General features: G+C 45.5%; 1 protein-coding gene across 3 annotated transcripts in view; it reads left to right on the forward strand.

The window, feature by feature from the left end:
* LOC118282810 (FERM, ARHGEF and pleckstrin domain-containing protein 1-like) overlaps positions 1–24213 on the forward strand; it is a 47534-nt gene that overhangs the window by 2706 nt on the left and 20615 nt on the right. For all 3 annotated transcript variants that reach the window (XM_035604271.2, XM_035604269.2, XM_035604270.2), the window contains exons 2-5: positions 782–988; positions 23621–23725; positions 23855–23897; positions 24051–24129. In XM_035604271.2, coding sequence (XP_035460164.2) covers positions 809–988; positions 23621–23725; positions 23855–23897; positions 24051–24129 — 407 coding nt within the window. In that variant the 5' untranslated portion in view covers positions 782–808. The remainder of the gene's footprint in view (positions 1–781; positions 989–23620; positions 23726–23854; positions 23898–24050; positions 24130–24213) is intronic.

The following is a 24213-nucleotide window of genomic DNA, read 5'->3' on the forward strand; positions in this document are numbered from 1 at the left end:
TCCTTAATTACTTTTAACTAAATATTTTCCAACTGTTTTAGCGAGCAATTTCCTAATTGTTTGTGAATTAGCCTAATTTAATCCCAACAGTTTCAGCTAACTATGTCAAATGAAGCAGGAAGCTATTTATCCATTACTTCAAACTAAAAAACTCCATCGATTACTTTTAGCTCATTGTTCAGGACATTTAGCTGTCCATTACTTTTATCAATTAAGCAAACAACTTTCTTTAATTACAAAAATTTACCGCCAAGTCAGTTTACATTACACGTTTGACTTGATCCCCTTGAGACCTGTTACAACCTAACTAAGTATGTCTGCGTGTCTTCCCTTTACGACTTCCCAAATCAATTGTGATCGTATCGACTCTTTGATTTTACACTGTGGCCTTGTGACTCGTTCAGTCAGATCAAATGACTCCTCCCTGATTTGCGCTTTGCAACCAAGAACATTCTTGGATCTTTTTTTTCCCTTTTTTTTTTTTACAGTAATTGGTTCTCCCCACAGGCAGGAATCATTAGCCATTAGTGGTCGAGTGCAAATACTGCATTTTCAAATGACTTTGTTAGTGTGACACAGAGGGTGGTGCAGCCTATATCCTTAAGGTCCTGATGGATTCATTGTATTTCACCCGCTGCAACACTGATGCTTTGTAAGAGCAGGTTTCTTATAACTGGGATCATCTTTTTGTACTGCTGCTTCGACTGCATTTTTGTGTGTGTAAGTGTTTGAGTACGTTTTTGTGTCTCTGACTTGTTTTTTTCTCTTGGCCTTTCTGCAGGCTGGGCAGTGAGCAGCGCATTGTACCATGGTAGAGCCTGACCCGGAACAAATGGCCTCTGGAGCTGGCCAGCGTCTCGGAGCCCCAGAGACTCTTGGCATCAGTACGTTGGACCCCGGACACAAACCTCCGTCCATGCCCTCCGGACGACATGTTACCATCAGGGTCCGTATGTTGGACGACACAGAGGAGCTCTTTGACATCTCGGTGAGTTGCTATCTTGCCCCGAGCCTGTTACTTGCTGGAAATATACTAATGCCAGAGTGTGACTGTTCATTATTGCACAATAGCCAAGGCGCTTTTCCCCGTTTTCGTCATAGCAGCAGCAGTCTGGTAACAGGTTGGCATGGCAACTGCATGGTGTTGAATACATGGATGAAACTGGGAGGATCATTCTCATAACATCAACGTTCTTCCAGTTTATTGTGATAATATTTTCTTAGCATTGCTTCTAAATACCCCAAACTATCTTAAACATGTGCTCCTGCTGTCATTCTTTTGCAACACATTTTTTCTTCCACTGTTACCTCCTGACAACCTCTTAAGATTTTCTTGAAAAACCACGGACACCAGGATAATTCCTTGTTGGCACAATGGAGTGTTGATGACGCATGAGAGCTTTATTTGGTTTCCTAGATAGAGAAGAGAAAGCGGGCGTATAACAATACTTTAAAAAATATCTTTGAATGAGAAGGTTTGCATTCCGTTTGAATTCCACTCATAATGTCAGGATTCACCGGATTAACTTTCTCATCAGAGTGATTTGAATTTAGACACTCTGGTCTGATCCATTTGCACAGATTATCAGCAAATGTACTCAGCAAACTTTAACTAAAAATAGATACTGATTGTTAATTACCTTTTATTCTATGGTCATAAAACTTAAAATGCAAAATAAGAAAGACATGTCAAAGCACTAGAAAGTTAATATACTTTCTAGGTTCTATGAAAATTGTAGAAAGGTAAGAAAAACATTAAATAACAGCAGCCGTATTCTGGTGATGAGAAGATAATAAGATACACTGCACACTTCCCCACAGCATTCCTCTGAACTTGTGGTGTCTTTGAAAGGTGTCCTCAGATCCTGATTTAATGGCAGAAAACATTGGGTGCAGTACGTGAAAAGACTGTTATTTGTCGTAGAGCAGAAGAACTGGCCATATTCCGCGACCGCAATCCACCCTGCCTGGAACATGCGATTGAGATGAGCAGACGGAGGAACGTGGAGGTGAAGTGGTGATGGAGGGAAACCGATACAGCGGCAGTCACAGGGGACTCATCTAATGTGTATGAATGAGGTTTGGCAGTAAAAGCTGCCGTGCTTTACTAACCGTTAGTGAGTGTGAGGTGCAGGGTACATGTGCCCTTCTGGCCGTTTCCCAAGGCAGTATGGGTAAATGTTGTTCAAAGCTGGTGGCGGAGCTCCTAGTGCATGACCGCTAATCTTTGCTGGTGGTGTCATGTGTTGCACTAAAAACTTAAGGCTCATTACGCTCTCGCGTCGACGTCCCGTTTGATTGCCCTCGTGTAAACCACATTATTTTTTTCTGTGCTTCGTATGCTGGGTTTGGTGATGCATTAAAGCCTCATTTGTTTTTGGTTAACAAGACAAAAGTCTTAGAAATGTGCAATCTCTCAATAAACTCTTTTTAAGACAGTAAGCTTATGTGCCGCTGCCTCTGCCGTTGGCTTGGTCTTTTTAAAAAAAATTTGTTTGCCAATTTTCACTTTTCAAAAAACAAGATCATCCAGCCTGTGATGCTTTTCATGCTTACATCTGGTTCGAGGTAGAGCAGGTGCAGAAGCCATTGTATTCAGCCTGTAAATCGAATACAGTGATCAACCTGAGAGTGTTGTAAGCAAACAGTAGGTTTTTATAGAGTTTCAGTGTCCCAAAGTCTGAATATTTAAGACTTTTTTGACCAATTTGTACTGATTGTACAGCAGCTTTGGTCAGATCTGTTTTAGAATAAGTCTGTTAAACACACAGTCACTGGAATGAAGACGACCCATGGTGAGATGTTGGGCCTGGTTTGAACAGATGTTGCACAAGTGTGATCCATACAGCACATGGCCCCGGCTCTAATGCATCGCGGGACTTTTGGTCGACCTAACAGAGTCATGACGGTTTGAAGCTGTAGAGATATTGTACAAGATAAAACTTTTGGCACTGCAGCAGCAGCAGGCAGACGAGACGCTGCTCAGAGGAGAGGGTAACAAAAGGCCCCCAGTAACAGAAAGCTTTATTCATGCTCAATTTAACACGCATTACAGCCACTATCCCAAGTCAGCATTTGAGATAGAAATCTCAGTGGGCTTGATATTGTTTTTGCCCGGAGGTGTCCTAGGACACATTTTCCTCACTCATGAGGTTACAAGCAAGGTGAAAAAAAGATCTGTTATCTTTAAATACACCCAGCTAAACGTGAAACACTGTCAAGTTTTAACATTTGGTCCAGCCTTACAGTTCTTTCTTTTCTAAAGGCGTAGATGAATGAATGAATGAACTTCCACTTTGAAGGTATGGATACCCTGCAAGAATCTGACTTGGCAAGGCCAAATGGATGCAAGGAGTGAGTTGCTCAAATATAAGCGGCAACTACTTTTGTTCCTAAACCAGTTTTATCCCCAGTTGCATCGGAGACAGAAGATACGAACAACAGATACAAACAACTTCGCTCAGATCTGGCATCTGATCTCCTAATCTCTCCCCTGCAGCAGCGAAGCGAGATAACGGCGTGGTCTACAAAACACAACTGTCGAGCAATTATCTGGTCTTTTGGTTTTTTTTTTGCGACAGCAACATGCAGCATTGTTCAAGAGGTCGCAGTTAACCTCAGCGGGTTTTTACATTCAAAGTGACCCAAGGCAGTGTCTCTTTTTAAGAAAACATAAAGCGTCTAACTCCGCCCGGCTGTCACCGATACTGGAGGCTTCAGTTCAGCTCCTCCGGTTCAGAGGGGTAGGTTTCCACCTCAGCGGTCAGAGTATCAGACGGTTGGGAAACAAAAAGGGGCCATCGAGCCATCTCGTGGGTCACATACCATGCTGTGGCCTACTTAACACTCTACATGACACTGGCTGTGAGCGCACTTTGTGTTGATGCCGATGACGTTTGGCCCCACAATCCGCGGACAACGGTGGAAGACTGCCAATGATTTCAGAAAGCACACTTGATCCCCCAAACCTTTTTTTTTTTCAAGGAATTATTTTCAAGTAGAAATCGGAGGCTTGCTTCCGCTCGTTTTCCTCTTGTCAGAGTTCAGTAGAGCAGGAAAGCCAGACCGTAGCCGTCCGTCTGTCTTGTAGTCCCCAGGCGAACACACACACACCAGCGCTGTACTGATGTGATGATGCTCATGTTAGCTGATGGCTGGTGGACGCTCTGCAGAAGTTGCCTGTGAGTGTAGCATAGGGGTTAGAGGGAGGGGGATGGGATGATGATGATGATGATGGCCGAGCGGAGGAGGGAGAAAGTCATGCTCATTCCTGTGAATGAAGGAAACATGCTCCATTAGCCAAGCCCTGTTGGTGGAATACCAACAAATACAACCCAATATGGAACGCTCCACTTCCCGTGCAGTGCTGACAATGATGAGCAGCCCAGGCTTTCACCATTAGGAATTCAGACACATACTGTGTTCCTCACTTTACACCACTGCTCCTGTTCGACCTCTCTCACCATAATGAGCCACTGAGGACCGCAGTGTGTACTCTCCAGCCATCCTTTTATCCATAACAGTCGTGGTACAGCCCCCTATTAAAATCCACAGTGAAGAGAAATTCATCGATTACAAACTCGTATGCTTTTTAGCCAGCATGGTCCCATTACACTACACGTCACAGTGTTTTAGTTTTGCTTCCTTACTTACAGATAAAGTCAACAGCAAATCAATACACAGGAAATAAGATAAATAAAACAAAACATGAGTCACACTCAGTTGGTCCACCGCATGTAATGGTTTGTCTTGAAATTCTGCAGAGACATTCTTGTGATCCTAATGATTTTGGTGTTTCCCGGGCTTTTCCGAGAAGTTGACTTTTAGAAAATGTTCCAACTACTATTCAATACATTGCTAGATCATTTTCAACAGACATTTGTGTTTCTTTTACGCCATATTCAGGCCACATGATTTTCAGTTGTCAGATAGCTGTGCAATGCAACTGCCAACACAGTCGTCATTTTCCCGCCCCAATTACTTTGTTCGCTTGCACCCGACTGAGCGGCCAGCATGGTGGTCTCAGAGTGAATTGTGGTCAGGCGCCGTATTGACTTGGTCAACCCTTTTTCTGCTGTTGAACCAGCAAATTCCCCTTAATGCACTTGCTCCAAGTGGTCTACATTGTTTCAATGATCACCTTTAGACTTGTTTCACTTTCACTGCAAAGCCACGAGACATTGTACGTCGTCGGCACCAGAACAAGAAGTGAAATGTTCTCGTACAGTTTTCTGAACACAGCACGTGCAGTAGTCGGTGGGGAGCATCAGGGCTGCATGTGGTGCGTGTCGATACTCTCGCCGTCAGCTTTTCATTAGTGACTTCAGAACACAAATAAGCGGATAGAGATAAACATGGTTTTGGACACCCCTCCTGGCTGTTTGCACTCAGTTGATGTTGCCCTGTGGTAATCCATCATTTTAACATATGGAACTCTGATCTTTCTGCAGATACAAGAAAACAATGAAGCCTTCCTCCATTCTTCACTGCATTTGCCATTTAAAGCCCTCTCCTTATTCTGGTTGGACGTCGCCCCTCCGAGTCACAGTATTAGCTGCAGACTTCACGTGACAGGGTGTAATTCATCTCTTACTGAGAAGCTGACCATTCTCCTGGTTGGAGTTTATCACGACCATTATCAACATTAGCCAGAGCAAAGCAGAAAAACAGAGGCGTGCACAGAGTGAGATATGAGATGAGACGGCTACTGGCTAGATTTGTTTGGCTCCCAATGCTTGTAGCCAGCTATATTTAACCCCAACTGGGGCCACACAAAAAATAGCATCTGATGCACGGGAAGATGTGTCCTCATTCTGGGGGGAACTGCACAGAGAACCCGTGGTAGCAGGGACCACCCAGGCTTAAGGGGGCTGTGTCACAAAAGGAAGGACCCGCATGCTTTAGAGCAAGCCTCTCACACCAGTCCAGAGGGCTCACCATCATCTCACCGCTCGCCACTCTTGTCCCCATATGCTGTCGCACCATTCATTGTGAACGGCTCCAGTGTGCCCGGCTTTCAGCCGAATGGCAATGAGGTCCTGACTTAATGAGAACAAACACGATGAAGGGCTTCTCTCAGCTCTGTCTTTAACAGCTTCAGCGCCGGTTGCTCAACCACAGACTGACCAGCCAGTCGTTCGGGGAATCTGGGATGTTTCTGCTTTTGTTTCCACCTGTGGATCAATGCACACGGGGAGTCCGGGTATTAGAGGTGCATGAATAGCTACATGTTCAACACCGAACTGAATACCAGTTACTTCATTAGTTGGTTTGGCTAATGCTGCACATTCTGATCAGAGTACCGATTAAATTTGACATTGATGCCATTGTCCCTGCTTTACAATCGATGAAATAACTACACGTATCCGTGTGTCAATTATAGAAGGGTGTTCAGGTTTCAGTTCAAACCTCAATTATTGAACCATTGAAATCGGGAAGAATTTACACACCACACATTGTTTATCCTCACTGCAGAAAGATTAGTAAAAGTGCCAGTCCCACTCATTTTAGACATAAAGGTGCACTATAGCCAGCACCAATTCAAGAGACTAGAGCTACAGTAGAGTAATTGGTCAACGAATTGAACATTTATTATACAATACGTTTAAGTCACATTTCAAGATAATACGCCAAACCTTCTGCAGTGCCGGAATCTCTGTTGTAAAGATGTGATGCTTATGTCTCATTACAATAATAATCTGATTTTCTTTGGTTTCTGGACTGGTGGCCAAACATAAAAACAATTTAATGGCCATTCTTAATTTGATCATTGACCAAAATAATTAAGACAATAATACAATATGAATCAACTTCGGCAACGTTGCCTCTGCACCGTGAGACAAGTTGACTCAATTGAAATTCAACGCACGTATTATTTGTTCACATTGCAGACCACCAATGAGTCTCACTGTCTCACGCGCCATTTTGTGTATTTTAAATAAAGATGCCATGTCGACTGTAAAGGGAGGCAGAGGGTGGAGGGCCATTTAGTCTGGAAGCTAGTGTGCTAAATCCTGTTACACTCTGGCGCTGTGGTGGGGACACGGTCTGCTTCCCCGGCCTCCCAGCGCTTTAGGGGGAGGAGGACTGACAGGGGTGGTGGTTGAATTATTTGGGCACTGAGGATAATTTGGCACCAGTATTTTCGTGATGAGCTGTCATTGGCCCAAAAAATGCATACAAATGGGATTTGATTGGCTGTTGGAGCACTCAGCAGGAGCGGTACAGCCCAGAGCAACAAATCCAACTCTTTCCCTCATTTTACACCATGTCAGTGAGTTTTCCAAATCCATTACTGTCACTCCCCCTTGCGCTAATGTGAGTCATGCATGGGTAACAGTGAGATCTATTTAGATTAAGAGGGTTGTGGCTGTGGCTGTGGCGCGCCTCTTAATGCAGATGGTTGTTTTTAGCCTGTGCTTCTGCTGAGGAGAATAGAATTCTTTTTGAGGAGCCATAAGAGCAATGTAGGAGAAAGATGTAAGATGGTGACAATGGCAGTCTCCCCTCGCCGCTGTAGAGTAGGCCCGTCTTGAAAGAGAGTGGTGAAAGAAAGGATTGTTAGAGACACTGTACTATGTGGGGTTTTATTTCCCATGTCGGCCGAGACCGTGCTTGCAGCCTGACTAGAAAGAGAATCGGAGAGAGAGGCCTCGATGCAGCACAGAGGCTGGGAGTTGCCAGCATCCAGGCACCCGATTGTTTGTCACTGCCGTCTGTTCTTCCAACAAATCACATTTGTTCACTTTTGGGAGCCTTGAAATAGAAACGTCCCTCGTCTCTGTTCTTTAACTCTGATGTCCTGATGTAGTTTTGCTTCAGCCCACCTCAATCTGTGGTAATTCTGTCTTCTTTCTTTTAAACCTCCAAACACATGCAGCCACTTAATGTGGCCTCCTGCCATTGAAAGGAATGATGTCGTTTGTCATCCCTCTCTCTGCTGCTGGAAAGCTCCTCAGTGCCACGACTGCCGCGACCTCTGAGCTGCAGAGTACAGTATACTCCATCTGAGGTGGTGGTGGTGGTGCGGATCCTTGGTTGATGCAGTTTCTGTGAACATGCATTAATCTAGCTATGCATTTCAACACTACACAAGTTAATCTTTGAAAGGCCACATGGAAACACCCTGGTCTGTGGGTTGCCATGGCTACACACGGAGGAGGACGAGGAGCGTCTGAGCTGGTTGCTGTGCTGCAGAGTTCTGTCTTCCACTGATATCTGCCACAGAGGGGTTGGGGGGGGGGGGGGGTCTTCATGCAGAGCATTAATGTGAGTGTAGTGTGGTCGCGTAGGGATTCGCTGCTGCACACCAATTATGACTAACATATTCAGCAGGCACAGCCCAGCTCACTGTGGGAACGTGTGCAAGTAGCTTTTTTGCATACAAAATACCTTGACTTAAAATATGACGGACATAATTTTATTCTGAACGAAAAAATAGCTCTTATTGATGTCACTGCTGGTTGACCCAGTTTCGCTGAAAGATGGCATTGTGTTTGGGGTGACAAGGATTGGGGAGGGGGGGGGGGGGGGTCATCATTAAAATATAAATGGAAGATTTGTGTGCTACTGTAGAGCCAGTGCTGTGGTTTTAAAGGGCTCACGCACGCAGTACAAAAGATGAAAGCCTTTTTCCAGATTTTCCATTGGCGAACAGTCTCCAGCAATGTGACCATGCTATTCGTTGTGCCTTGCCTCGCACTGACCGACCGTCCTCTGCCAGACAACGTTCTCATACTTTCCTCACGTGAACTCTGAACCCTTGGTTGGCTCCTCGCTCATGGCATGAAATTGAAATCCCGCAGCAGGATGTGGGGGTGGGGTTGGGTGGGGTGGGGGGGGTGGTTTAGTGGATTTCTCACATACAGCCATCTCACATCCCGAAATGTAAGTGGGTCTCACGGCCACAGCAGAGGAGCAAGGGGGGGGGAATTATCTTGTGACTGATAAGTGAAGATAAACATGATTTTCATTGAATTATCCACATCAGAAAGAGATAGAAAGATATATCCACATAAGAGAATCAACGCAGCAGTGGGATTAACAACAAAAACGGTTTGTTGCTGTTGCTTTGGTATATTTGTTGTCAAAATGAACTAGTAACCTTAACCTTAGCACATAATGCATCAGTGTCCCACCAACCTGCGTCCTGATAAAGTGTCAGGGTAAAGTTTGACAGAAGCAGTTGTCAATCTTGCCAGAAAATCCAAATAGATAGCTTTAAAAGCAATGCATAAATCTTTAAAAAGCTCTGTCCCTCTTCATGTCCAGTTGACTAAAAGAGGCGAGCATGAAATCATAAGCAAGCATAACAAATCTGTGACTGTGGAGATAGTTCTAACGGCATGCTATATTACATATCCATCGCACGTCTGCTGGGAATGTGTGTGGGCGACTGGGTGTCCCGATGAGCGATTGACAAGTGTCGGAATTGGTAAAATCTCTTCATATGTCACCTCTCCATATCCCATGAAGCCCCAGCAAACACTGCTGCTGTGATGACGGCTATCGCGGTGCAGGTCAGAGCAAGAGACTCCTGGCACTGGGAGACACAGATGAAATGATGAAAGCCGTCACTGAAGCTATCAGCTTATGCCTGACAGCTTTATGCTGCACTGGTTTTCTATAATGTGCACAGGTGCTTTGGGAAAAGATGCCTTTTCTATAGTGAGTCTTGTTCCTATGGTTACCAAGATGGATGTGTCGTTGTGGAAGATGCTCACGTTTGTTTGTCTCAGACGGCGGCGAAGTCGACTCTCTCTGTTTCTGTGACTTTATAAATTAAAATAAAAAAACAGAAACACAACCTGTGAACCCTTTGTCGGCTTCTGTGACGGATGCGTGAAGGTGGATCCTCTGACATTTCATGCCCATGCACATACATTATTCCACTGAACATTGCCCTTTGATGACACTGTTCAGATCCTTTCATTAAGCCCTTGAACCGTGGCGCTGAATCCCACTGACGTGAGCAGCAGCGAGGTGGGGGAGACATCACAGATGGGTGTGGCCGCGGCGCTGCTCTCAGCTCTGTGATGTCCTCCCGGTCTCAAATAAAAGGTGAAAACCCTCACGGGAACCAGTTTGCCCCGCGGCAGCACCAAACCTCTTCAATGAATTATGAATTTCTCATTGAGATTCAGAGGGCTAATTAACATGTCACGCCCCGACTGGCGGCGCCATATCACGGGATTATCCTTATCCTGTGGTGCTTAGCACCCCAGGTGCTCTGGCTTCACCTCTCCTGCTCTCGTCTCCTCGAATGTTCTTATCAGTGAGAAAGGTGCGGTTGCTTCATGCTGCTCCTACTCTCTCCGGATATTTCCTGCCACGCTTCGTCTGTAATTAAAACAGAAATTCCAGCATCTCGCCCCTTAGTTACAGTATGTTCTCGGCCAGTGTTGTAGCTCCGCCCGCATGGAAGTCAGTCCCGCGATGCATTCGCCTGACGTGTTGCATATCAGAATTCCTCTCGGCTGCACCTGTGCAGCTGAGGCTACCCCCCACTGCACCCGGGCAGTAATTGAATTTGGGGTCTCTGGGGCAGATGGAGGAGATGTGTGGGAGGGAGAGTCAGGATGAGTGGAGCAAATATTGTGGGGGTGGTGGGCATCAGTGTGTGTGTGTGTGTGTGTGTGTGTGTGTGTGTGTGTGTGTGTGTGTGTGTGTGTGTGTGTGTGTGTGTGTGTGTGTGTGTGTGTGTGTGTGTGTGTGTGTGTGTGTGTGTGTGTGTGTGTGTGTGTGTGTGTGTGTGTGTGTGTGTGTGTGTGTTGGGAAGGTATTGACAAGGACAACAATGTCTTCCAACCCTCCACACGCACCCACCACCTCAAATTATTTAAGAGAAAACAGTTACATAAGCCACTATGGAAAATAGCAAACCAGAAGATTCCATCTGTCCTGAAGCAACATATCCGACCTTGCATCTCTTTTTGCTCAGGTTCTCTCTGTATTTTTCTGTCTTTTTGCTCTCTGAAGGCATGTGGGGGTTCCTTTGAGCTTTGGACCAACTGTTCAGCTTTTCTCTGGCTGTCACTATAGGTATGTGATGCGCGCAAGTCGAGCACTAAAAGAATCAAAGCTCTTGCCGGCGAGGGCCACAGCGGGAATGCCCCTTAACAGTTATCCAAGGACGTGTCCCAGAAGATCTGTCTGCTTTCACATAACCAGAGGGGGCGTGGTCTGTGACGGTCTCTGGAGAGTCTCTCAACGGTGGCAAATGAATCCGTCCTGTTTTGCGTCTGCAGAAGTTGAACGAGAGGGCCGGCCAGGTTAAGAGCTGACGCATCCTTTCTCATAGTGCGACAGTTCAAGATGATTTATTATTATTTCATTTTAACGCACAGAATCAAGGTCGGACTATGCTATGCCTGCTATATTTTATGTGTGTGAGTGAGATGCATCCTTTACAGATATCTGCTCACTATTAGATGAGAGGGATTGAATCTTGTGTTCTTTTTTTCAATGTTTCTGCTGGTGACACAGGTCTTGTGGCTTTATTACGACACACTCGCTTTATTTCATTTAAACTCATTACACAGTGATGTCGTCCGGCGCTTCATTCACATAAACTCAGTTGACCTTTAAACAGAGAAGCAGCATGGAAGCATTTAGCCCTAATACAAATATATTTGGTTAGCGAAATTACACTCGAATGACCGTGATGTAAGTGAAGTGATTACACCGCCGTGACAAATGTGAACCATACGGTTTGAATAAGACCATGGTCAGTAGCAGTGCTGTCAAAGTGATGAAGATGAATTACTAATAGTATATATTTCAGTTCATTTTACAAAATTGTGACAGTTCATTTCTGATACTTGCCTTTTGTTAGTGATCATGAATGTAACTAGGCTTTGATGGGACTGTAAAGTGAAGACAGAGCGGAGAGAGAGAGAGAGTACAAGAATTCAATCCTGGGTTATAATCTGGCTCTGTAAATTCAAGATTTACCAAACCAGCAAGTTTTGATCAACGTGAAAAGAGGCTGGGTTCAGTCTCCTACAACACCAACTGATCCACTACAGTGTGATAAAGTGTACAAGAGAAAATTTTGCTCATTACTGCAGCAAAGGGTAGAACTTGCAACTCATATAAGAGTAATACTTTTTTTTGTATTATTCAAACGCATTATAAAAATGCTAAACCAAATTTGATGTTAAAGTATCCCAAAAGAGAGGGAAAGATGTGAATTGAAAGAGCTACATATCAAACAATGGAAAACAATGTGGGAGATATGTAAATATTGCATTTATGTTCTCATTAGTGTTGCAGTCTCCTCATCACTCAATATAGATCTCATGCTTTTATCTGACAGTGCCTTTTTTAAAACTTTTCCAGACCAATAATATGTAAATCGCATGCTTCGTGTACGTCATTACTGAGTCGCATTTTGTTTATAATGATGCCAACATTTTTTGCAGCCATGTTAGGATCCTGGAGTAATTGGCTTTTGGAGCTCCTATCCATGCATTATTTTTTTAACCATTCTTCTGAATAAACCTCCATGCATACTGTTAGGTTACCATGGAGATCTTCCTCGGTTAAAAAGTGAGCCCGACTTGTGAGAATCAATGCCTGGGTTGCACCCAGTGTCACTCGGTGAAACAAACCCCGGACCTGCGTTCAAACCCGAAACACTTGTGCTTTATACCTGCCACTCGCAGAAAACACTCACAGTCACTTCTCATCTCTTGTTTAAATTAGTCCGAGTGGGACGTTTCGCTCCCTGGGATCCGTTAAACACCAGCACTCTTGAGAATGAGACCAGTGTTCACATTTCCCCTGCCAGACCTAACGCTACAGAACAGTTTCTGGGTTTTGCTTGATAAGCAGAGCAGGGTGTGGCCTTTGCGCCCTCTGTATTTTGGCTTCCACAACCGTGCGTGTGGTCACAGTAATTACAACATCATCACACGGAGAAGTAAAAGCTCAACTCTGTGCCTCTGAAAAACTACAGCAAACATTACAAGTGATTAAAATCTTTTTAGGGGAGGATAATTGATTTTGTTTCAACCTGAACCACATGCTTCCCTTCAGCTCTACACGATTCCTCTCTCTATTTTTTTCTTTTTTTTTCACAGAGATTAGGAATCACAATTTTCTTTATGTTGCCATGGTTACTGCCGGTCTTGCTCTGTCTTCCAGTGGAGAGGAATTGGTATTCTGAAGTCACAAAGGCCTCAGTAACTGCTGGACCCAGTGGCCTGCAGGCGCGGAGCGACAGCTGCCTTCGCCGCGGCTGTGTCCGCCCCGACGTCCGCTCGCCGGCTCGTGTGCGTGCCCGTTTTGTTTCTCCTGTTTGTTTACCCACCGACGTGATGTTTCACCTCAGGACGGCGTCCGCGTTTGTCACGCCGTGGAGAACGAGTGCTGATGCTCCCGCCGCTGGGTGGTTCAGGCGGAGGGCTGAAGGTCTGAGCTGAGCTCCATTAAAATGAGCATTGAAATGCTGCACTGCATATCATGAGTTAAAAATGACTCGACAGCTGGACCGAACCGCTACATCAACATTACTACGCCTTAGGTTTAGTAATCAAGTATTCGACTGCGGAGCTGGATATTGTAATTCTCTGTATGTTGGTATCGACCAGTCGTCACGTCGACGCCTGCAGCTTGTACAAAATGCAGCTGCTCGTCTCCTTGCTGGTAAAAGAAAGCGCGGTCACATTACACCAGTTTTGGCCTCACTCCACTGGCTCCATGCTGCTTCAGGATTGATTTCTTATTTGGAATCTTACTATACACTGGTTGTAGCAGCGACGTCCTGGCGGCTCTGTCGAACCCAGAGTGCTTTCTTGCCGGTTGACCTTAATCCCTGTCCACAGGAAGTGCAGCCTTGGTGCGAGGCTCTTCTCTCTACATCTGCGTGCTCTAAGGTCAACTGTATTCTGACGGGGAAATCCCAGCTGACTGAACAAAGTGACAATTAGAGGATCCAGTGTGAAGAGCCTGAATAAACAAATGAATTTAAAAATGATGGGTGTTTTTGACCTCTGCGCGTCCCTGCTGTTCTTGCTGCTTGTGGACCTGTGACCTGTTCATGTTTAACCTTTTTACATTGTACAAAACTAGAATGTCATCTGTTTAGGTTTTACAGTAATGGACGCCATAGTTTACAGGCCGTGACAAAATCGCCGCTCACATCAGGTGGAGCGAGAAACAAGTTTTTTGTGCGCGTGTCCTTGTGCGGAACTTTGTTTGACATGTCAGGTCACGACAGTCATTATCAATACAGTGACTCAACTACATCACAGGGCAGAGGGGCCGTGGATTTGCTGCACAGCGGGCTAAGTAGTTTAAGGCTAATCTCAAGGAGGCCAATTGATTGGCCTCAGGAGTAAAGCAGCATGTGCAGCTGTCATTATTTATTACTGGTGGAGATTATGGGGCAAGGGAGCGTGCAGCAGGACGGTACCAACGACGCACACCTTCCTTGCTCTCCAGCCCCGGAAAGAACCTCTTGAGCGCCACACATGCTCCCATCCCATTCTCATCTTGCTCACAGTGAGCTCCGATTACAAAAGTCTGTAGAGGTCTGAAGTATGTGGTGAGGCAGAAAACGTCTCTCTGACCACTGTTGATTGGTGGTGATGCCACTTTGGATGCCACGGTCGCTGCTTCCAGACATGCACTGAAGTCCAGACCTTTTCCTCAACTTTTCCTGCCAGTCCCCCAGTAAAATTTCCTGAAAATTTCCAAGTGAGCCCTGAAATGGAATGATTGATGGAGTGGATACTGTTTCAGGGAGACGGAAACCGTGGATGTCTTAAGCAGAAGTATTTATTAGAAGAGCTCAATATTGAGGAGATGTCCGGTTCGGTACACAGATCAACAGGTTCAGAGTGTTCGGTGTCCCAAGATAGTCTGCCCATCCCCGGTCTCTGTAGTGTATTTAGCTTTTAGTAATGTCATCTCCCTGCGACTATGACACCTCGAGAGAGAGAGAGACTTGAGCTGCTCAATGATTGTTTCCGCTTGCCATAGATAAGATGACCTTGCTTGGGGCCTGAGAAGACTCGTCTTTAGAGTTTCTCAGGGAGGATTGGACCGAAATTCCTCAACAAGCCCGTGTGAGAATACAGCAGGAACATCTCCGGAACATTCATGACAAGGGAGTGGGCGCGTTGACGACTGTAAACCAAAACACTACTTTGCACAGCGGAATTATCGTCATTTCCTGCCTCCTGCTTGCTCTATAGCCAGTCGCCACACTTGATGTAAAAATTTGATCAAGGGTCACAATGCCACAGATGCCTTTAGACATGCCTTTAGTCGGCACAAATGAATTCCACCATTCAGCCATTAGAGGCCTAAGAAGGAGTTTCGCAGTCGAGAACCATCCACATCCCACACATCGATGCCAGATTCAGTATGTATATGAATCCCAGTTGGCAGTCTTAGCTTAAGTTGTTCAAAATTCTTCCTTTGGTCGTAGCCGCTTGCCTTCGTACTTGTGTGTTAGAAGTATTAATGTCCTTGGCTATGAAATTTTGCCAAGCTAGGATCTTCGTATTAGTTATGTTCCTTATGCACCATGATTTAATGACATCCCATATTATTACCCTGCTCCCTCCTGATCTGTCCAACGCACGCAGAGACATCACAGTGATTATGTAGATCAGCGTGTCTGCTCCAATATCAGCAAGCTGCTGTTTATACGGGCAGGGCGGCACATTTACATACACTCAATTAACATACTTTGGATATTAATTCTTCCACAAGAAAGTGTCCCATCTGTTTTGTATCTGGTGAGTTTTGTGTGGGATTGAGGTGTAGTGAAGTATAGCTGGCCTGTCTCTGGTCGGCCTGAGCCCATGCCCAGATTTCTAATTGAATAGTCTGACATTAATTTGAGATTGATTGTCTGATATTGTCTTTCTTTCCCAGCAGTGTCTATACAAAAAAAATTAGGAAACTAAATATGGAAACAGCCAGATTAGAAGCATGAACCCATGCTAATACAGAGGCATACGTTCCTGTTTTACTGTCCCACAACTGGGGGGATGTTTGCTCAGGGAAGATATATAGGATCCTGGTTTGTACTGGCAATAGGTACTGTATATGAAACTGGAAGGTAGCCCAGCTTGGTTCAGGCTTGAGTTTTGGTGGACTGTGACAGATGGTGGATTGGACGTGATGTTTCAGGGTTTTTCAGTTTTTCCACCTTGTTAGGCAGAGGACCGATGGAGATTTAGTGTCATTATGGAAGACTGAGTTTTCCCCCCAGCTCCTGATATTTCAGTCTCTCAGGTGAACCTTGTGTTGCGTTTGATTTGACAGATTTCTAATCCTCTGGCAATGTGCTGTGAATGTTTCAGAGCATCAGATGTAATCATTAAACCTCAGCCTGATATACTGGCATATCTGATGTTACCTTACACTGCATAATTCGCTCTGGTTTTACTCGGCTCTCTGGTGTATTCTATGATAAGTCCATGTGACCCAAAGGTCAAGTAAGGCAGAGCTGGAGCCTACTCACTGTTTAATCAATTCAAATCGTTAAGAATTACCTCCTTGACACGATTTTGCTTCCAGATTACATATGAAAGGCCTCGTCTTGCCTCGTCTCTTTCTTGGCCTGACCTTGTGGGAGTTGTCTCTCACAGTTACACTTAATTAATCTCTTAATTTACCTATTGATCGCCTGCACTTTCACAGTTTCAGTGCTCCACAGCATTCAAAAGTAACGTAAGGGAGCTCACTCTTAATTTCAAAGGTGCAGAAGTTATCAATGCACAAAAATCCCACGCAAAGTGCAAAATGCAAAACGATGAGGCGGAAACTAATTATTTTCACTATCAATCATTTACTCAATTAATTGTCGGCAAAAAGTCAAAGATGTGCACGATAATGTCTCACAGCCCGAGGTGATGGGTTCAGTAAGCTTGTCTAATTTGATTTTGATTATCAAAATAGCAAGTAAGTAAGGGACCTCGAGAAAATATCTTGACGTTAAGACTTAACCATGATATTCAAGTAGTTGTGACGGGAGAATATATTTATTTAACGATGAGCATTTGATTTAGGAACAAAAGTCTTTTCATCGTCATTTCATTCTTGATTATTTCTCATGGTAATGTGGTTCAGTTCTTCCCTCTGCCTTTATCTGGCTGCACTAAACGGGGAGTTTCTGCCCAAATGTGAAGTGACGCATCCTCCCCCTGAGTGACTGTAATCCTCAGCTCTGTGACGGGATGCTAGTGGAGAAAAAGCAGCATGGGTCCAGAATTTGAAGCGCTGTGAAAGAGATTCAGTCGGATGATGGAAAAAAGGAGGCCAATCTTTCTGGTAATTCCAGCTGCCTTAAAAACCCCCGCTTGCCCCCAGCTTATGATACTCCCAAGTCGGGCTGAGGCATGACAAAATAATGTGGTTGTGTTGCATCAGTGCATGTTTAACACAAGGCCGTGACTTCATGGCATAGCAGAGCTTGTCGGTGTAATCTCCGCTGCGGCTTGTTTGCCGTCCGCTCTAACGATGCAGGCCCACAACTATTAGATCTGTCTTCTGATTTATGGGGCCCAGACAAGCAGTGGGAGGTCCTTGCATTAATGCACAGTGCTCTGCGATGTTAGGTATTCAGCAGCACAACAGTCGCAACAGGACACTTAATTATTCTTCATGCAAAATCAATATGTTTCTCGCAGACGGGCTCCCTCGGAGAGCGGGCAAGCAAAGTGGGGGGACATTTTTACAAGAGGAGGAGGAGGAGGAGGATGAGAGGGGGAGAGCCACCTCCATCCCTGTGTGTGTGTCTCTCTCTCTCTCTCTCTCTCTCTCTCTCTATTGAATCCAGGGGACAGTATTTCCATGGTTGTCCTCTCAGGGCCTGGGGGCTGGTCTACTGTGACAGAATGGCTCTGACAGCTGTGGCAGCCCAATCATCACTTTTGCTTTCATTTTATGTTGATATTTTCCATCTGCAACTGGGGAGTTTTGGAAGAAAAAAAAAAACAAAAAAAGAAATTAAAAAAAAAAAACAGGAGGAATCTTTGACCCTGAAACAATTTCACTACGTCCGGATTTTCTATAAATGCAACACCGCCTATGTGTTTTCTTCCTTCACTGGGGTCGCGTTGGACGTTTCATGTTTTGGTTAAGGCACGATGGCTTTAAATGTGTCCTAATTATTCTGCAAACCTATGCATGGTCACACATCCGCGCTGGACTGCAGGTAATTTGACAGGATTATCAGTACGTTCGCCGCCCTCCGCTGTTCTCTCTCTGTCGGCTCCCCGCTGTAGTCGAGTCACCCCGGGAACCTCTGCAGCGCATGGCCTGCATCTCAATGAGCTTTGGCTCCCACTGACCTCTCTGTCCTACCCCTTCGCTCACAGTGCACAATATATACCTGCTCGTGCACGCGCACAATCGCACACACACTGCGGCTCATCTAAAGATTTCTACAGGTCGGAGGTACTTCAAACAGAGGTGTTATTGCTGTACTGCGGCAGCAGCCGTGGGCGTATGGGACAGACAGCGGTGCCTTCACATATGTTTTCAATGACAGCACCAGGAGGATTCAGTGGGGGAATGTATCAATCTGCCACTGTTAGAGCTGGAGCCACGGGTCACTTAAAAGTTTCCAAAATCATTCCTGGGATTTTCCACTGCGACGTCTGCTTCACATGTGCTATGTAGGAGTAGTGACTAGTGAAACTCCATCCCCTAAAATTCCCTGAAGTCAGTTCAAAGATATTTTATTTTTTTCCACAAGTCACCACTCTTATATTGTGCTGAGCCCGTTTGCTGTCTTATCAGACGAGCAGTGCAGATGGTTTGATTCCCCAAAAGTGACCTTTCCCCACTTTTCCATTTTCTTATTCCCCCCTTTAAATCACACATTCCCTTTCATCGTAGACCTCGATTGGCTTCCTGTGATGTTGCCGAATGTCACAGCAGAAAACTTCCTGCTGCGAGACGACTGCCCCGTTATATTCTGTAAGTTATAGCGAATCTGCTGAATCACTGGACACACAAAAAAAAAAAAAATTGAAATCGTTGAATCCTTTTTTTTTTTACCAACGGCTGACCACTTGGCTCAATTGCCATCATCAACTCCTCTAGTGCACTACAACCAACCAGACCTTAATCCCTTTGTTCTCTCTGCCTCTCTGGAGCCTGAAGCCAAATGCCAGCCTGTCCACCAACTATGCCACCGCACCCACCCCTGAGACTGCCCCGGGACAAGTTTGGCGAGCACTGCCTACCTAGCCTGGCTTATTGCAAGTGAAGGGGACCATGCCAACAACTCCTGGAGGGGAAAGAGAGAACACAAAGCCACTCTACACCTGACCTTTATGTGATTTTGTTGCTGACAGGAGCCCACTAACAAGAGATGGGAGTTGGGGGGGGGGGGATGGGCGGTGGGGGTGGTGACTTGGTCTATACCCTGAGGTGGACACGTGTGCAGACATGGCTGTCATCTTTGTTTAGCCTTCTTCTGTCACGGCATGTATAGGTCAACGTAGCGACGCCAGCCGCTCGTACACATGAAAACAGAAGCTTTCTAGTAATGTTGAAACCGAATGAGCCTAGACAGACGCTCCCTGTGCGTCAGGCCACTCCGGAATTGCCCTTGTAAACTGTAAGCTACAGCGCTTTTATAGGAAGAGATCATAACAGGGAGATTTGTGATCTTTTATTGGCATTGTACACGATTGACAGCGAGGCCAGTTGCTGTAACCTCACTTCTGCGTTTGTGTGATCGCAAAACTCCTGTTTTTAGTTTGAAGCAGCCACTTAATCGTCCACATGCTGATAACTGTAAAAATAATAATAGTGATAACTTAGATTTATATAGCGACCAAGAGCGGAAAATAAAAGTCGAACACGCTATCTGGGGAAACATAGTGGTCTGAAGCCTTTGTGAACAGGTTGGTTATAAGGAGCCTTTCAAAAATGTCTCCAGATTGGACATTGTGGATCTCTGCCAGGAGAGAGTTCCCCGGTGGTGGGGGCTGCCCTCAAAGAACGCCCTGTCACCGTAGGTTCTCAGGCGGGTACGGGGGATGGGGAGCAGACCTGTATCAGGAATTACATTTAGTCTGCTTATCTCCAGCTGGTATAGCTTAGTGAGTTACATAGCTGACCTTTGGTACAGAAGGTCAGGGTTCAATTCCGGGTCAGGCCCTTAGGCAAGGCGCTAAACGCTACCTGCCTCGATGATTGTGAGTCACTTTGGACAAGATGTATGTAATGTGATGTAATCTCCGTTTACAGAGTCGTTACGGTGAACAAAATGTGAACATTTTTGTATCGTCTATTGTCTAGATGATTAGGGAAATCACAGATGCAAATATAATGTGTAAAAATGAAAAGTTCATTAAGGTACAATTTGTAAATTTTTGAGGTTGTAGTTGTGATGATCCAAAATACCTTAAAAGAACAGTTTAATTTGCCTCTTTAATCGAGTGATGTAGGCTGGTTAGTAAGCCTGTAATTTGGTTCAGTCCGATGGTTCCCATCAACTGCCGCATGGATATTATGTTCGTAATAATTGTATGTAGAGTTGTTGATACCTTTCTTCACTTTCCTTTAGTCATTAGGTTTAAAATGTAAATATCTGCAGTGTTTGAATGCAGCTACAATACTGTTCAAAACTCCCAGTTGGTTTGCGGAGCTTTACGGTGAGTTTGAGCCGGTCGGCACACTGACATTAGTACTTATCTCAAAGCAGTGCCTCGCACATCTGCTCGCCTGGCTGCGGATTCTTTAGTATTTTGTCTGAAAACGTTTGGCCGCTATTACCAGCTATCAATAAACGGTGCTATATTGTGTGCGAGTTGTGATGTGTTAACGCTTCACTGGTTGCAGCCTGACAAGATATTGTGGCTGCATTGACTACAGTGCTGTGGTGCCGTTATGAAAACACACAGTTGACCTTTTCTTTCCCTCAGAAAACATTTTGGACATGTCACAGTAGGAAAAGTTCAGGTGTAAATAATGAAATTACCGATCCCTTAATTCCATTTGGCTCTTTCACTCAGTGTCCTGGTGGTCATTCTGTTTCACCGTGACTCTGTCAGGGCTTAATGGCACACTTGACTAGAACGGAACCGTTGTTAATGTTATTAGTAATATCTTTGCTTCTCCCACCATGACAACTAAGTAGAATGTCTGCTTTGGAAAAGGCCTATAGATGAGTTGTATTAGGGATTTAATACTGAAATTATTCTTATATACGCCCCTGTCCACATGTTTATTACAGCTTTGGCTGTGCCTCTTAGGCGCAGTAATACGTTTATGAAGTCCATTTTTTCACACAGTCTATGGTTGTAGTATTGATGGGCAAAAACGGAGACTGATGCAGTCATCTGCATTCGTTTCCTGATTGGTTCGATCAGTCACGACCCTACATAACTTTGTAAACACTTGATGTCAGTAACAGTTCCACCTCGTCATCGACCCAAGACAAGAAACCCCTGCTCTTATTTTTACCATTTTTAATTTCTCGTTCGTAGTTTCTTCTGTAATTAAGCAACCAACTGCGGAGTGATCAGTTTGCTTCCCGTCTACACTGACAATCACGTGCCCAGTGTAACTGAGTGGTCACATGATACGGGTTTTCAGGTGTCTTAGTATGGACGGAGATTAAATCTGATACGGAGCCACAAGGAGTTTTAAAAGGAAAACACAGTAGCAGCATGGACGTAGCCAAAGAATTATGTGCCTCCAATGTTGTAATAGTTTGGGGAATATCCTTTAATGCTCCAACACGAATGCCCCTGTGCACACAGCCAGGTCCATTAAGGAAAAGGTTTGTTGGGATCAAACCCCCGGCAGCCTGAGGAAAGTCTTCTCAGAAGAGCGGAGGCCGGTTATAGCAGCAGATTAAAGACCAGGGTTCTGTAATGATTCGTTTAACAATCACATGACATCCGAGTGTCCACATGTCACCTGACCACGTTTAGGAGTGCAGTTGTGCACGGCACGTTCTCATACCAGTTTTCATCATGTCACTGTCACGATTGAACGTAAAAAGCCGTGGGAGGGGGGATTGTGTCGCGGCGGCCGTCGCCCCCTCCGACTTGTGCTCCGTCAACGGCAGCCCTGTCGTCGCGTCGGCCGCCGCAACTCGGGTCTGCAACAGCCGCATTTAATCAGGCGCGGCCTGGCTCCAATCGGCCGGTGCCTTCGCCCGACCCCGTGGTCATTCTCCACTGACAGCAGATTTACAAGGCTGCACACGTACGTGTTCCTGTGAGACGGAAACAATCTTCAGCCCTCACTGCTGCTCCGGCACAGAGCACACTGTAGGAGTACATTCAGGGGTTGGTTTTAATCTGCATGCAGCTCATTAGAAAAGGCAAAATGTGTGTGTATTTTGAAGGGGGTGTTTTGGGCCGACGACCCCCCCCCCCCCACCACCACCTCCAGCCTCTTCTCGCGGCCTCCCTCATCAGCTCCGTCACCATGTGGAAACAGCTGGTGCTCGGTGGTGGGACGCCCTCCGCCCGACATGAGGCAGCCCCGGGGGGAGAGACGCTGCTCCTCACCGGGAGGAGCAGTGAGAGTGTGGAGGCTTGTTTGGGGAAGATTATGCGTTCGCTTGTGGAAGTGTAAACCCCCTCACTAAGCCGTGCAGAGATTAAGTTTGTGTTCTTTCAGCATTAACAAGGACACGGACAGCGTCGCTCTCCGCCTTTGACACTCCGTGTAGATTTACAGTCGGATGTGGGCACAGATTCGTTGGTTTTATAGCAGGTTGTACCAAAAGCAGTCGACTCCTCTGCTTTTTGTGTTGAAGTAGAAAAGAAACTGCCTCAGTGAAACGTAGTCAGACGCAGGCCCGGGCTCATTACTCAAGCCGAGGGGAACTCTAAACACTCTTCACTGGTGCAAAACCAGTCACGGGGAAGCAGCCGGGCAGAAACGCTCCCGTTGTGTTTTCCTCACAGAGCTCTGTGTCTCCTTAGGGCGTTTAAAACAGAAGTGCTTCTTTGGAAATCCCTGACATTTATGTGACCTTACATGGGAATGGTTCCGTCTCGCTAAAGATGTGGCGGGTTTTTTTGGGGGTTTTGCGCGTCGCCGCATTTTTGTTGTTGTTTGTCAGACGAAAGCGGCGGCGGGTAAAGTCATACTTCAAAGTGTCCGCGGGGCGAGCGAGGACAGAGGTGGTCAGCCCTCGCTCGCTGTTTATCCCGTCCCGATGCTGGATCAACCTCAAAGCCCGCTGGTTCTTCATCAGTGACGGCAGTGACACTGAAAACACAGATGAAAGACCGGGTCTCCCCCCCCCCTCCTGCAGCTGCAGCAGATTTTGGCCAACTGAGCGTTTGACTGTGTAGGATGGAAGATAGGGAGGCATTTAGTCATTTTGACATGACTGTACCAACTGCGGTTGGACCAACCTGATTGGTCCACAAAGCCGTACTCTCTTTTGTTCCTGGCTGCTCTTTCGTGTCGAAGTCTGGGGTTTCCTGAGGTTTGCGCCGTGTTCCATTTAAATAAAGACCGTGAAATGCCGCGGTGGCATTTGACTGGAATGGCTGAGAACAAAAGTTCACATTAAAATATAGTATGTGAAGTTATTGTACATGATCATGAAAAACCTCACCGAGTATTATGTTAACCAGAATGCTTTGGTTTCTCCTCCCCTCTCTCTCGTTCACAGCAAAAGGCCTCAGGCAAAGTGCTGTTTGACCTGGTGTGCTCCCACATGAACCTCATAGAGGGCGACTACTTTGGCTTGGAGTTTCAGAACCATCAAAAGATGACGGTGAGTGAGGATGAGGATGACAGTGCAACGGAGCCTCATCTCCCACAAACCTAGAATTAGTTTTGCTTAAAAACCAGCCACTTTGGAATATTATCATATCTAATTATATTTCTTTTCTCTTCTCCACAGGTTTGGTTAGATCATATCAAGCCCATTATCAAGCAGCTCCGACGTAAGTGTTGTTACATCCTCATTTTAAGGAATCCTTTTCTGTCAATTCAGTGTTTTATCTGGAGAAAATCTGTTATTTGTGACTTGTATTGTGAAGAAAATGCAGTAAAAGGAAGTCATCAACAAAGACATTTTTGTATTATTCCAATATTAGGACCGAAGCACACGATCCTGAGGTTTGCTGTGAAGTTCTTCCCTCCCGACCATGCCCAGCTACTGGAGGAGTTGACAAGGTGAGCTCCTCGGTCAACTCATTGAATCTCTTCATCATGTATGTGTCGACCAGTTGGCATTGAAATGTGCATTTATGTAGGATA

Source organism: Scophthalmus maximus, chromosome 14, assembly GCF_022379125.1.
Source record: "Scophthalmus maximus strain ysfricsl-2021 chromosome 14, ASM2237912v1, whole genome shotgun sequence".
Taxonomy (NCBI): domain Eukaryota; kingdom Metazoa; phylum Chordata; class Actinopteri; order Pleuronectiformes; family Scophthalmidae; genus Scophthalmus; species Scophthalmus maximus.